General features: G+C 40.3%; 1 protein-coding gene across 1 annotated transcript in view; it reads left to right on the top strand.

Annotated features, from left to right (window-relative positions):
- The window catches only part of GRIP2 (glutamate receptor interacting protein 2), a 406,226-nt gene that overhangs the window by 351,982 nt on the left and 41,417 nt on the right, over nucleotides 1–12,827 (top strand). Inside the window, exons 15-17 of the mRNA XM_069083863.1 lie at nucleotides 6,239–6,305; nucleotides 6,396–6,541; nucleotides 7,929–8,073. Coding sequence (XP_068939964.1) covers nucleotides 6,239–6,305; nucleotides 6,396–6,541; nucleotides 7,929–8,073 — 358 coding nt within the window. The remainder of the gene's footprint in view (nucleotides 1–6,238; nucleotides 6,306–6,395; nucleotides 6,542–7,928; nucleotides 8,074–12,827) is intronic.

Below are 12,827 nucleotides of genomic sequence, written 5' to 3'. Positions count from 1 at the left end.
GCAGGAATTGTTAATACAGATAAGGAAGCCAAGTCTAAGACACGGAGTGACTTGCTTGAGGTCATACATCAGTCTACACACTATAAAGGAAACTGATGCCCGTCCCACCATTACAAAGTAGAACCATGGCTCAGTCTACTTTAATGAAAATAGAGCACTCATTTTTAATAAGTTTCATGATTCTTTATTTGCAAATAGTAGAGTCACAATGCTTTAAAATGCTTATGTTGTTAAGGAGATTAAACATTCCTTCCTAGATATCCTTCTATTATGGATTTTCTGAGCAAGTTTCTTTTTCCCCCAAAGATAGCATAGCAGCAGTTCTTAATGTGGGGACCTTGAGCTTGATCACTGAAGCTTTGTAAAATACTGTGATCACTGTTTTTCAACATGATTGGTTTCCAAAGGGGTCTATGACATGCAAAAAGGTTAATGCACAAAGGGAAATGACAGGCGTCCTCCTAGAATGAATCTCTAATCAGTCAGCTCCATATGGATGAGGTTTTATTAGATGCAACTATTCTGTCTATTAAGCATGGCATTATGTTGTCTTTCCTTGGCCTTGGTATAAGGGGAAATGTAAGGAGAATAAACATATTATATATATATATACATATATATATTCTCTCATTTGTTCCTCACAACAACCTTGGGAGGGAGGCATTATTATCCCCATTTTATATATAAGAAAACTGAGGCAACTTGCCCAGACAAACTTAAACAACTTAAGCGACTTGCCCAGAGTCACACAACTAGTAAATGTCTGAGGCTGTATTCAAATTCAGATCTTTTGCCTCCAGACCTAGTATTTTATCTATTGTGTCACCAGCTGACTCAGCCTAATGGAACAGCATGAAAATGACAGACTAATAGACTGTCAGGGCTGGAAGGGCCCTTAGGACATAGAATGTCAGAGCTGGAAGGGACCTTGAGACATGGCATGTCAGAGCTAGAAGCGTTGTTAGAAATAACCTATTTGAAATCTTTCATTTTTTATTTAGGGGCAGCCTTGGAGTCAGGAGGATCTGAGTTTAAATTTGGCCTCAGATACTTACTGACCCTGGGCAAGTCACTTAACTCCAAATGCCTCCAAAGAAAGGAAAAACTCCTTCATTTTTTACTAGGGAAGGAAACTGCAGCCCATAGAGGAAGATTAATTTGTTTATGATCGTATAGCTTGGTGATATCAGAAAGAACCTGGTCTTAACCCTAGGCCCCCTCACTCCTTATTTCCACATTCTTTCCACTATAATAATTCCTTCTCTTATAAATTCCTTCTCTCCCATATAGTGCTTCTTTACTAAAAGCATCCAAAGGAAATGTCTTGCAATTCTTCTCCTTCTCACAAACCAGGCCTCATTCTATAATATTAGTTTTAAAGGTAATAGAACAATTATGAATTGTAGAACAACCGAGTACCAAATATTTACACATCTGGGAAGTTATAAATTGGTTTTAAATAACTACTTTTTCAAAATTTAATTAACACGCCATGGAAAAGAAACACAACCTTCTCTGTCTTTAATAATTCTAAATCCATATGATGTTTCAAGGTAGCAGGAAGAGTTTGGATAAGCAAGCCATGCCTGGTGTCCTTGCTGGGTGGAGTTGGCTGCTGAGGTGATAGCTACAGCCTCCCCCAAAAGAGACTGTCAAAGGCTATTTGCTTTTAACCTGACCACTGTGCTAGAAAGAGATCTGTCCTGGTACTTAGGTGACATGGGAATTGAGTCCTGCTTCTCCCATTCACCCCTTATTGCACAGGTGAATAAAGTAACTGCTTTTTGTAGCTGAATTAAAATATTAGGGTATAAATTTATCCTTTGTAGGGTCTCTAAAAGCATCCTTGGTACAAACCTACTAGAGGAGAGGACCATAAGGATTGCCCATATACCCCATCCTGTTCCCATGATTTTGGTCTCCTCTGCTCAGTCTCTATACTGTAAACACTCTTTAAATCCATGTAGCTTGAAAATCATGAGTACTTGGGATGGTGTCATTGATTTAAAATATTATTCTTAAGTAAAATGTTTATGGATCAATATTATGTCTGCAAATGCAGGCGACATTTCAATCTGTGATGATGATTCAAGTCTAGCACCCTTTATTGATTGAGTCCTCTATCATATTTTGAGATCTTCATTTGTAGTGTGGTGATTTGCCATCTGTCAGTCCATGAAGGACAGTAAGTTTCTGATGCATCTTGCTAGGCTTTGGATAGCTGATAAATTTTTGTAGCCTATACTGTTGTGTTGCGCAAATTTTACCATTTCCTAGCATAAGCAGCATTGATCACCAAGTCCAGGTTCCTTAAGGATAATTCTTCTGTACTTTCAATTGACAGCAATTAGGTTCTGACTTGCTGTCATAAACATTCACTCTCTGGTTCCACAAACAAAGCTGCACACTTCAGCCATTTATTTGATGTTTCTTTGCCAATATATTGCTGGTCAAGTTCATGCAGATGTCACCCATGGAGGGCCTTTTGATTCATTCATAGAACTTGTCAATTTCATAGGCTCCATATAAAGGGAATTCACTTTTTGATTATATTCAACAAATCCAATGACAGAGACCTTTTGTTGGCTTTTACTGTTGTCCAATGAAGTAACATCTATTTAATACAAAAGTATTTTTACAGGCTTTTGGATTGCTAATCTTATAGTCTAAGGATGATTATCAACCTTCTTCCTCATTTTTGGAGAGATAATATTCTTTCTATAGCCGCTGTTTCAGGGGATCTCTTTCATTAACATTGTACACAGTTTGACTAGGATACTTTGTAAACCTGTTATGGTCCATTTTATACTTCTAGAATTGTATGTAAAGACTAGTACTGCATACATGCTAATTGACTTAAACCTGTTCTATTTTTTACTTCAGGATGTCAATGTCTCTTAATGTATTCAACCACAACCTTCTATTTGACATTTTTTTTATGTTCATTGTACCTTGATTGGAAGAGACCAAGATATTTTTAGGTATCGCCTTCATTCATTGACTCAATATAACCTCTGGATTCAAGTTCAAAACCTTAAGTTAAAGCCTTAAGTCCTCATACATTAATAAGTTTTCATTTATCAAGTTTAAATGGCATATTGATATCATTGCAGAAAGTTTGCATAAGATGAAATCACTGTTGAATGTGTTTTTCTGTGAAGTTGTATAGGTTGACACCATTCAGGTACATCAAATGATTTGTGCAATGTTTTGGAAGCTATACTTAGTTCTGTTTTGTAGAGATAATAATGGCTATAAGCCTAAGCAGAATTACCATGGATTGAACTGTGTTCATGAAAAATACTATATTGACCAATTGTTCTTAATATTATTGTGTTTTCAAAAGAGAATCGTTTTCCATATTAGAAGTACATGAATGAGTCATGAATGCAAAATTGAGTCAAAGACTTGGAGATAATCAACAAAAGCAGCACAAACTTTATGTCATTTTGAGGCAGTTCATTCAATAACTACCCAATTCATAAATTGTTCTTTATCTGCCTGGGACCTTTTGGTTCCTTGGAGAATAAATTGCTTTCTTGTAAGTGCTTACAGATTATTTTAGTGATACATGGTATAGATGCTGTGCATGAAGTATATAAGCATGTGTAGGTCTTCTTATTTGGAGAGGTCACTAGCGTTCCCATCTTTTGGTAATAGATACGTTCAGACCTTGTGTTAGGAAAGGCGGTATCTGGCGTGCGACTAAGAGAAAGTAGATAAAGTACCTTGCTAGTAGTTGATGTACCACTGTGAGGTATTTGGGCGGAGAAACTGAAATGTAAGTTGCCTTTCTCGGCATCCGACTGTTCTGTCCATTCTGTCAACAGTGTCCTCACATTCTGTTTACCATTTCATTTTTATTGTCTTGCTTATTCTATTGTTCTCTCAATCCTGATGGAGACAAGCCAGGATACTGACCCGAAGAGGCTTGGGAAGAGAAATGAGATCCCAGTGCCCTCAACCATCACTCTGGGAAGCGACCCCTATGGAGCTACAATCGCTACAATCACAGCCACTGAAGACCCAGAAGAGAAACCTCTTGTCACTAAAGTCCTTGGTACTGTCTAGTAGCTCAACATCAGAAACTGATCAGTGGAAATGACAGGAAAGAAGAGGCATTAATATCTGCTTTGCCACAGTCCCCTAAGGACCACTGGACTTTTCCATATCATTTGCAGCTGAAATCTTCCCTGTGTTTTGTGTCCACCATTAGAATGGGAATGCCTGGAGAGCAGAGACTGTCTGACTTTTCTCTTTGTATTCCCAAAGCTTATCAAAGTTTTCTGCACACAGAAAACTCTTGATAAATGCTTCATTCATTCATTCATTCATTCATTCATTCATTCATTTGACCATAGAAATGACCAGAAATTTTCCACATCCTCCTTCTTTTACAGCTTTTTTTCCCCTCACCTTTGCCTCTCAAGCCTCTGGAGTCAATGTTAAATTGCTTGTGTCATACTTTACCTCCTTCTATCACTTGGTCCTTATTGACTTTTGCTTTCAGTTTCTGATTAGGGGAATCTAAAATTTGTGATAGGCTTTTGTTTTCCAGATTCCTTTTTTCCATTTCCTCTACATGGGAATCTAAAATTTGTGATAGGCTTTTGTTTTCCAGATTCCTTTCTTCAATTTCTTCTACATGGACCACCAAAGACATTGATGTCTTTTAATAAAAAATTTAAAAATAACAATAATAATGTATAGTATGGTATGATGATGTGATATATGATGTGATGTAATATAATCTGAGATATCATGTGTTGTTTTATTCTATTATAACTAATAACATTTATAGAGCATTTTAGGATTTACAGAATGCTTTCCATATATTATCTCCTATAATCCTCATAACAGCTCTATGGAGATAGCTGCTATTTTTATCCCCACTTACAGATTAGGAAACTGAACCACAGAGAGGTTAAGTACCCAGGGTCACATAGCTAATAAGTGTCTGAAGCAAGATTTTTTTTAAAAACAGATCTTTTTGACTCTAAACTCTATTTATTGAGTCACTAAGTGCCTTCTAACTGGGGTTCTTCACCTTGGATTCATGGAATTGCCTGTATGTGTATGCATATGCACATACACACATATACTTCACATACATATATACACACATACTCTTTACATATGTACTTCACTTATACACACACATAATTGTGTGTACACACACATGCACATACGTGCACGCGTACACCCACACACACTTAAAACTGTACATATTATGATTGGTTTCCTTTGTAATCCCCTGTATTTTGTTGTATACATATGAGAACAGTGTTCTGAGAAGGAGTCCATAGGCTTCATGGACAGCTCAAGGGGTCCATGGCACCAAAAAGGATTAAGAAGCCCCCTGTTATTAGGCCCTTCTGTAATTAGTCAAAAGCTCTCCCAAGCTACTTTTGCCATGGTGGTATTTGACACCTATCTTTGGGAAGATTCCCTAATAGCTTCACCTTTCCTCCTGTGGTTTTTACGATGGCAAAGTACATGCTGTTGTATATAGATCTTGAAGTCTTCTTTCACTTTTAGTCAAATATCATGCAAGAATGCATCCATTCATGGTGGTTATAGAACCTGCCAGCTTTTTTTCATGATTCTTGCTTTGATATAATTGTTCTCATAATTGAATTCAGGCCATCAGACTCAAAAAGTACTCTGCTTTTTGGAATTCCAGTGTGAAGGTATTCATCTCCTTTTCAAAGTGATGAAAAAGTCAAAGCTGTTTTTATCATCTGTTTTGTTATTAAATGTGATTTCTGGAGATGTCACTGAAAATTTTCCCTTATAGCCAGCCCTTGGGCCCTTCAGCTTTTCTCTCTGCAACTAGACCTAGGAGAATTTTTTTAAACACTCATCTTTCTTGTTCTTTTGCATATATTAAAATCCCAGTGTCTGTTTTTATTATTGTTAAGTTCACAATAAAAAGCAAATTGAAACAAAAAGGTTTAATGTTAGAATTTCAGTCACAAGGCAGTATATGGGAGAAAATGTGGGAACTGTGAAAACCTCAAAAATCACACCATGAAGGCAAACATTAAAGTCAACCCTGGTAGAAAAAATTATTCAGAAGGTATAGAAGAGAACATCACCAGGGCCATCTTGCCCAGGGATGCTTTCACTTGCTTTTGCCTTTTGAATAGCCTTTCTTCCTGCAGCTTCGGATTTTCCTATAGCAGACTGAAGGAGTCTGACCCACCCTCTTTTCCTCTCTCCTTTGCACCCCACCCAGCTGCAAGCAGGAAGCCTGGGGAGCCCTTGATTATCTCTGACATCAAGAAGGGGAGCGTGGCACACAGGTTAGTGTCCTGGGGCACTGAGGACAGGAGGAAGGGTGAGCAGCCACCGTATGCAGGCTCCCTCCTCATCTCCCCTTCCTTTCCCCCTAGGACGGGCACGCTGGAGCCAGGGGACAAGCTGCTCGCCATTGACAACATCCGATTGGACAACTGCTCCATGGAAGATGCTGTGCAGATTCTGAGACAGTGTGAGGACCTGGTGAAGCTGAAGATTAGGAAGGACGAAGACAACTCAGGCAAGGAGCTGTTCCCCAAAGCACGCCAGTCCCTGGTGCAAATGTGCCACCAGCTTAGACTGGTGTCCTGGTTAGCAGGTTATGCCTGCGTAAATTTAATGCTCTCCCCCATCCCTGATCAACACACACACACACACACACACACACACACACACACACACACACACAGGCATGCACGCCAAAAGTGAAGCGTTTCCTCCTTGCTCTCTGAAGGAACTATCCCTGGATAGAGATGGATAGAGATATCCCTGCATGGAGTCCAGACGGGCCTGGGTCTGGTCTTAATTGTGTGGGTGTGGTGTTATTTCTGCCTTGCAGCTCCCTCCGTCTGTGGCTGACCATGTAGAGGACTCAGAGTTTGGAGAGGTTCAGAAGAGCTAAAGTCACAGTATCATGGAATCATAACAGTTAGATTTATAAATAGATGAAGCATTATAAAAAGTGAATACTGTGGGCTGGGAATTGTGTTAAACACTGGGAATACAAGTAAAAGCAAACAAGACAGTCACCACCCCCAGTATAGGGCTCATAGTCTAACGGGGAAGAGAGCGGTATGCAGGGGGTGGGAGGGGATGGTTATCAGAGTCAGGTAACCCAGGAACTGAGTCCAAATGGGGGGAGGGGGGAGGGAGGAGATGAGGATGCTGGCCAGAGTGGAGGCCAACAGGAAAAAACTTAGGGCATCCATCAATCAATCAATCAATCAGGAAGCATTTATTAAGCACCTACTATGTGCCATTTACAATACTGGTCACCTAAGATACAAAGACAAAAAGTACTAAAAAATTGCATAAACATAAAATTTTCTTTCTTTTTTTTTTAGTGAATTAATTCAATTTAACCCAATGAATTAAACACATTTTACCTTTTATTTTTCAACTAAATACAAAACATTCTGGGTATCAGTTATATTCATCTGGCATCATAGACATGGAAGGAGCCTCACAAGCCATTAAGTTCAACCCTCTCATTTTACAGCTAAGGAAACTGAGACTCAAAACTGAGACCCAAAAATGCTAAGTGACTTTCCCAAGGTCACACAAGAAGTATCGAAGATAGAATTTGAACTCAGGTTCTCTGGTTCCAGAGCCAAGTGCTATTTATAGCGGCTGACAGCCCAAAGAAACACTCCACTTCAGAAGCCTTCAGCAGCCAGTGCAGCTACTCTGTCACCCCCAATCACAGAGCCATAGACCATCTTCCCTTCCCCCACAATGCAGCAGAGGACAGATGTTGTCTTTCAAGGTCAACCTTCCTCATATGTCTGAAATTTCTGCTCCCCAAACTGACTGGCTCCCTTCCCTGACCCTCCCATCTGTACCTTCCTCAATACCTCCTCCCAATGAGCCAATTTCTCTAAAGCTCAGCCTCCCTCTTCTCATTTCAGATGAACAGGAAACAACAGGTGCCATCATTTACACAGTGGAGTTGAAGAGGTACGGGGGCCCACTGGGTATAACTATCTCAGGGACGGAGGAACCTTTCGATCCAATTGTCATCTCAGGATTGACCAAGCGAGGACTGGCAGAGAGGTGAGGTCTGGGCCCCACTCAGGTCCAGAGATCTGGGAGAACAGGTGATTTGAGGGAGGATGCCTATAAAGGTTTCTCTGGGAGGGAGGGGATGCAGGAGGAGGAATAATAATAAAATAATAATAAATTCCCACCTATAATTTATAACTTTTCCAAATAAAATTTTATTAATGTTTTTAAAAATAATCCATATTTTTCAATGCCTACCCTCTCCAAGATAAATTCATTATGAGAAAGGAAAAAAAGAGGAAGAAATCATGCCAATATATTGACAAATTCTGACATTATTTGTGATTTCCTGTGCTCCTTGCCCCCTGTTTTTTTATTTTATTTTTTATTTTTTTATTTTTTTTTTTATAAAGAATTGGGGTTAAGTAACTTGCTCAAGGTTACACAGCCAGTTATTTCTGGGTGTGGTGCTAAGTGTCTGAGCCCGGATTCGATCCCAGGTCATCCTGACTCTGGGGCTGGTGCTCTTACTCACTGTGCCACCTGGCTGCCCCTCCTTGCCCCCCATTTTTGCAAGGATACAAGGAGAGATGCCTTCTCATGTCTCCTCCTTGGACCTAAGCTTGGTCACTATAATTTTGCCCCATTTCATTTCTATTGACTCACTACTTTCTTTCCATTCCCATCATTGTAGTCATTGTGTCTATTGTTTGTGTGGTTCTGCTTCCTTTCCTTTGCATCATTGTATCATTATGTCTTCCCATGCTTTTCTTTATTCGGCGTATTCACCATTTCTTACAGCATAGTGATACTTCATCACATTCATTTACCACAGCTTGCTTAAACATTTCTCAATCAACAGGTATTCTTGTTGTTTCCAATTCTTTTTGGCTGCAAAAAGGGCTGCCATAAATATTTTGGTGTATTTGTGGAAGAAATTTACCTTTCTGTCACTGACTTCGTTGTGGAAGGAAAGAAGAAAATAGGCATTTATTAAGCACCTTCTGTGTACTGGGCACTATGCTAAATGTTTTGTAAATATTATCCTATTTGATCCTCGCTACAATTCTAGGAAGGTAGGTGCTATTATTAACCCCATTTTACAGCTGAGGAAACTGAGGCATACAGAGGGTAAGTGACTTATCAGGGCTACACAACTAGTAAATGTCTAAGGCCAGATTTGAATTCAGGCCTTATGACTCCATGCCCAGTACTCTACTCATTACGCTGCCTAGGGGCCTAGAGGTTTATACCTAGCTGTGGAGTCTCAGGGTCAAAGGCTATGGGTATTTACTTCACTTTCTTTTACATACTTCCATTATTGAGGCTTTAAAGTTTCTAGAGCTTCTCATACATTAATTCATTCAATCATTATATCAACCCTGTGAGGTAGGTACTATTGTTATTAAGCCCATTTTCTGGATGTTGAAACATGGAAATGTAGGGGCTTGTTCAGGGTCATACAACTTGTAAAAGGGTACAGGAATTGGGAGTAGGGGCTTAGGTCATGTTGGACCAAGTCATCTCCGAGGTCCTTTTCAACTCTAAAACACACATGGAAATCTTATCCATCAGAGATCCCAAATTATATAACCTATGATTTTATAAACTCAGAGAGTCTTCTTTCCATGGCACTAATGGATGTGGGCACACCCACCACAAAATACCCAAATGGCATAGTCTGGAAGCAGGTCCTCTCTTGCCTTGGGTGTTAAAAGCTTCGGACCCAAAAGTAGATGGAACCCAGGTGTGTTTCCTTTTTTGAGATGAGTTGGCTTAATGGAGAGAGCCCTGGACTTTGTTCCCTGGGACTAGTTCTTTCACCAACTGCAGTGGAGTCTATTTCATTAGAACATCATGAGTATCTTATACCTATTGGCCATCAAAGAATCTGAGCTCTCTGCAGAAAGGCAGATGATGACAAAATATGAAATATGGTTATATCCAACCCCTGGAAGGCTGTCTTCATGGAAATAGCCATCACCTGAAAAAGCAACCTTCACTTAGTGAGAGTGGGGCAAAAGCAATGGATAAAACATGTTCAATGGATAGATGCTGGGTATATCAAACTCCCATTCATTTCAGAATCATCCGTGTGCCCCCAAACAACTGGTACTCATGAAGGTTCCACCTCAGGCTGCCCTTTCTATTCACTGAAGAGAGGTTCTAGAGAGTCCTGTGAATAGACAAACTCTCCACTGTTTGTCCCCTAAAGAAATACTTTGAATGGTTATGTTCTCTTCAAAATTCTGTGAGTTTTGTTGATTTCATTGTTGGGGAATGGGAGAAGGGAAATTCCATCAGTTAGGTGTTAATGGTTTTTAATACCCAAAGGAAAGAGGTCTTGGGCTCACATTCCTATTTCTGATTCTTAGCATTTGTAGAAACTTGGACAAATTTGCTAATCCTCTCTGTACCTCAGTTTCATTTATAAAATGAGGGATCTCATTTAATGATCTTTAGGTCTTTTCTAATAACTGGCGTTTATGTGATCGTTTAGCCCATCAATAATCAATTATTTTGGCAAAATGATCAGTTAATAAACATTTAAGTGCCTACTATGCACCAGACACTATTCTAAGGACTGGAGATGCAATGAAAGGCAAATGACAATTCCTGCCCTTGAAGAGCTCCCAATATAATAGCATGAAGATGACTATGTACCAATTACAAAATAAATTAGAAATATTTACCACAGGGAAGGCACTAGAATTAAAGGGGATGAGGAAGGTTTCCTGTAGAAGGTGAAATTTTAGCTGGGACTTGAAGGAAGTCAGAGAAGCTGAGAGATGGAGATGAACAGAAAGGACATTCCAGGAGTGGGGGGAATCCAGTACAAATACCTGACTAATAAGTGTCTAAGACAGGGTTTGACTTTTTCTTGGAGTGTTGCCGATTCCAACTAAACCCTATTTGAGCAGTTGTGCTTCTCTCCAGTGGGCTACCTACCTGCCCTCAAGCCTGTTCTTCTTTCTTTTAGCAAAGAGTCTGCTGTTAAGGGAACACTACAGAGAATAGTTATTCCAGTGTATGAGATAAATATTGATTATGTGTCGACCACAGAGTAGCAAATCTCCTTTTGATATTAATGGTGAGGATGTGGAGCAGCCCCAGGAATGGGGCCCCCAGATCTTGAGGGTTCCCTCAATTCTTCTGTGTATTGTGTTACATATTTAGTCTTTTTCCCTGGGAGAGTCCATGGTTAAGTGTGTGAGAAATATTGGTTGCTTCGAAAGACTTGGGGATGTTTAGAATGTAGAAGAGAATATAATGAGTGCATAATATCTTCAAATATTGGGAGGGCAGCCGTGTGTGACAAGGAGTAGATTTGTTCTTTGTAGCTTTTAAGGGAAAAAACCAAGGAGCTTTGCATGGGAGTTACAGAAAGGCAGACCAACTCAACAGAAAGAAGCATTTCTTAAACAGGGCAGCGTCCCACAGAGGATGAGCTGCCTTTGTAGAGAGTTGATCCCTGTCACTGGAAGTCCTAAGATCACACATCCAGAGCTGAAAGGGACCTCATCTACTCCTTTTTACAGATGAGAGAGTTGAGTCCCAGAGAATGATGTGATTTGTCCCAGATCACAACAATATTAAGTATCAGAAGTGGGACTTCAACCCAGGGTCTCTGACTCCAAAATCAGAATTTTTCTAACTAACCCCTCTTTGAGCAGTTGTGGGATGCCTCTGTTCCGCCTCTGATGGGAGTGTTGGAGACAGAATTCTTGTATTGACTGGGTGGAATAGATGACCTTTATGAGTCTATGACTTTATTATGGTCTATAAATTCCTAAACTTCAGTCACATCGGATCCTTTGAATAATGTACTTCTAAATGCCTGTTTTCTTCAGAAGGCATTAATGACCTACAAAGGACACTGACTAAGGAAGGGAAGGGAGACCTCTATTCTAACCTTCTCTTTTCCCATCTCCTCTGACGAGTGAGCGGGGCTCAGCCAGAGGTGAGCTTCATTCACTGGGAGGTGAATGGTTCTCGGATAATAAGAAGGAGCTGTCCATGGGATCATGGAGCTGGAGCTGGAAAGGACCTCAGAGGAGGTCTAGTCCAGTATCAGGGAATCTGAGGCGTTGAGGCCATATGTGGCCCTCTAGGCCCTCAAGTGCAGCCCTTTGACTGAATCCAAACTTAACAGAACAAAACCCCTTAATAAAAGGATTTGTTCTGTAAAACTTGGACTCAGTCAAAAGGTCTAAGGTCTAATAAGGTCTAAGATGAAACCTCCTTCTGGTTCATGGAGAGCTGGACCACCAGGGAGAAGGAGCATCAGTCCTTATTTCTGCCAGATATGTTCTTTCTCTCATTGATGCAAACCTGGGTTTTGTTCTGATCCAGGTTCAGGCGACCTCAGCTCATTTCTGGGCCCTCCCATTGCTGCCTCTATTTTTGCTGAGAGAGGACTTCAGATTCCTTATTGAGGATGTGTGGTGCAGGACTGAAGGGGAGGGGCAAAGGAGCAAGGAGGGTAAGGAAGGAGGGGCATATCAGAGCAGATCTTTGGAGTACAGTCCACATAGAAGGATGGTAGGAAACAGAATCCAAGGCCAGACCAGGTCTGGCTAGTGACCCATGCCTATGTATCCAACCAGAGAGGTTAGGAGTCCTGGGTGATATGGCATCTCCATGGGGACTATATCAGCATACATCTTATAGGCTTGGCAGATAGAAATATCTGTATCCCTAGGTGTTTCTGAACTAGAAAATAGAGAACTAGGAAGGGAGTCTGTAACAGTCCAACCAAGCGTGTTCTCTCTCTCTCTCTCTCTCTCTCTCTCTCTCTCTCTCTC

The sequence above is a fragment of the Petaurus breviceps genome, unplaced genomic scaffold (assembly GCF_028583685.1).
Source record: "Petaurus breviceps papuanus isolate PSGF00001 unplaced genomic scaffold, PetGlider_PUasm1.0 174, whole genome shotgun sequence".
In the NCBI taxonomy this organism is placed as follows: domain Eukaryota; kingdom Metazoa; phylum Chordata; class Mammalia; order Diprotodontia; family Petauridae; genus Petaurus; species Petaurus breviceps.
Note: the sequence above shows the minus strand (reverse complement) of the source record. Positions and strands in the feature narration are given on the sequence as shown.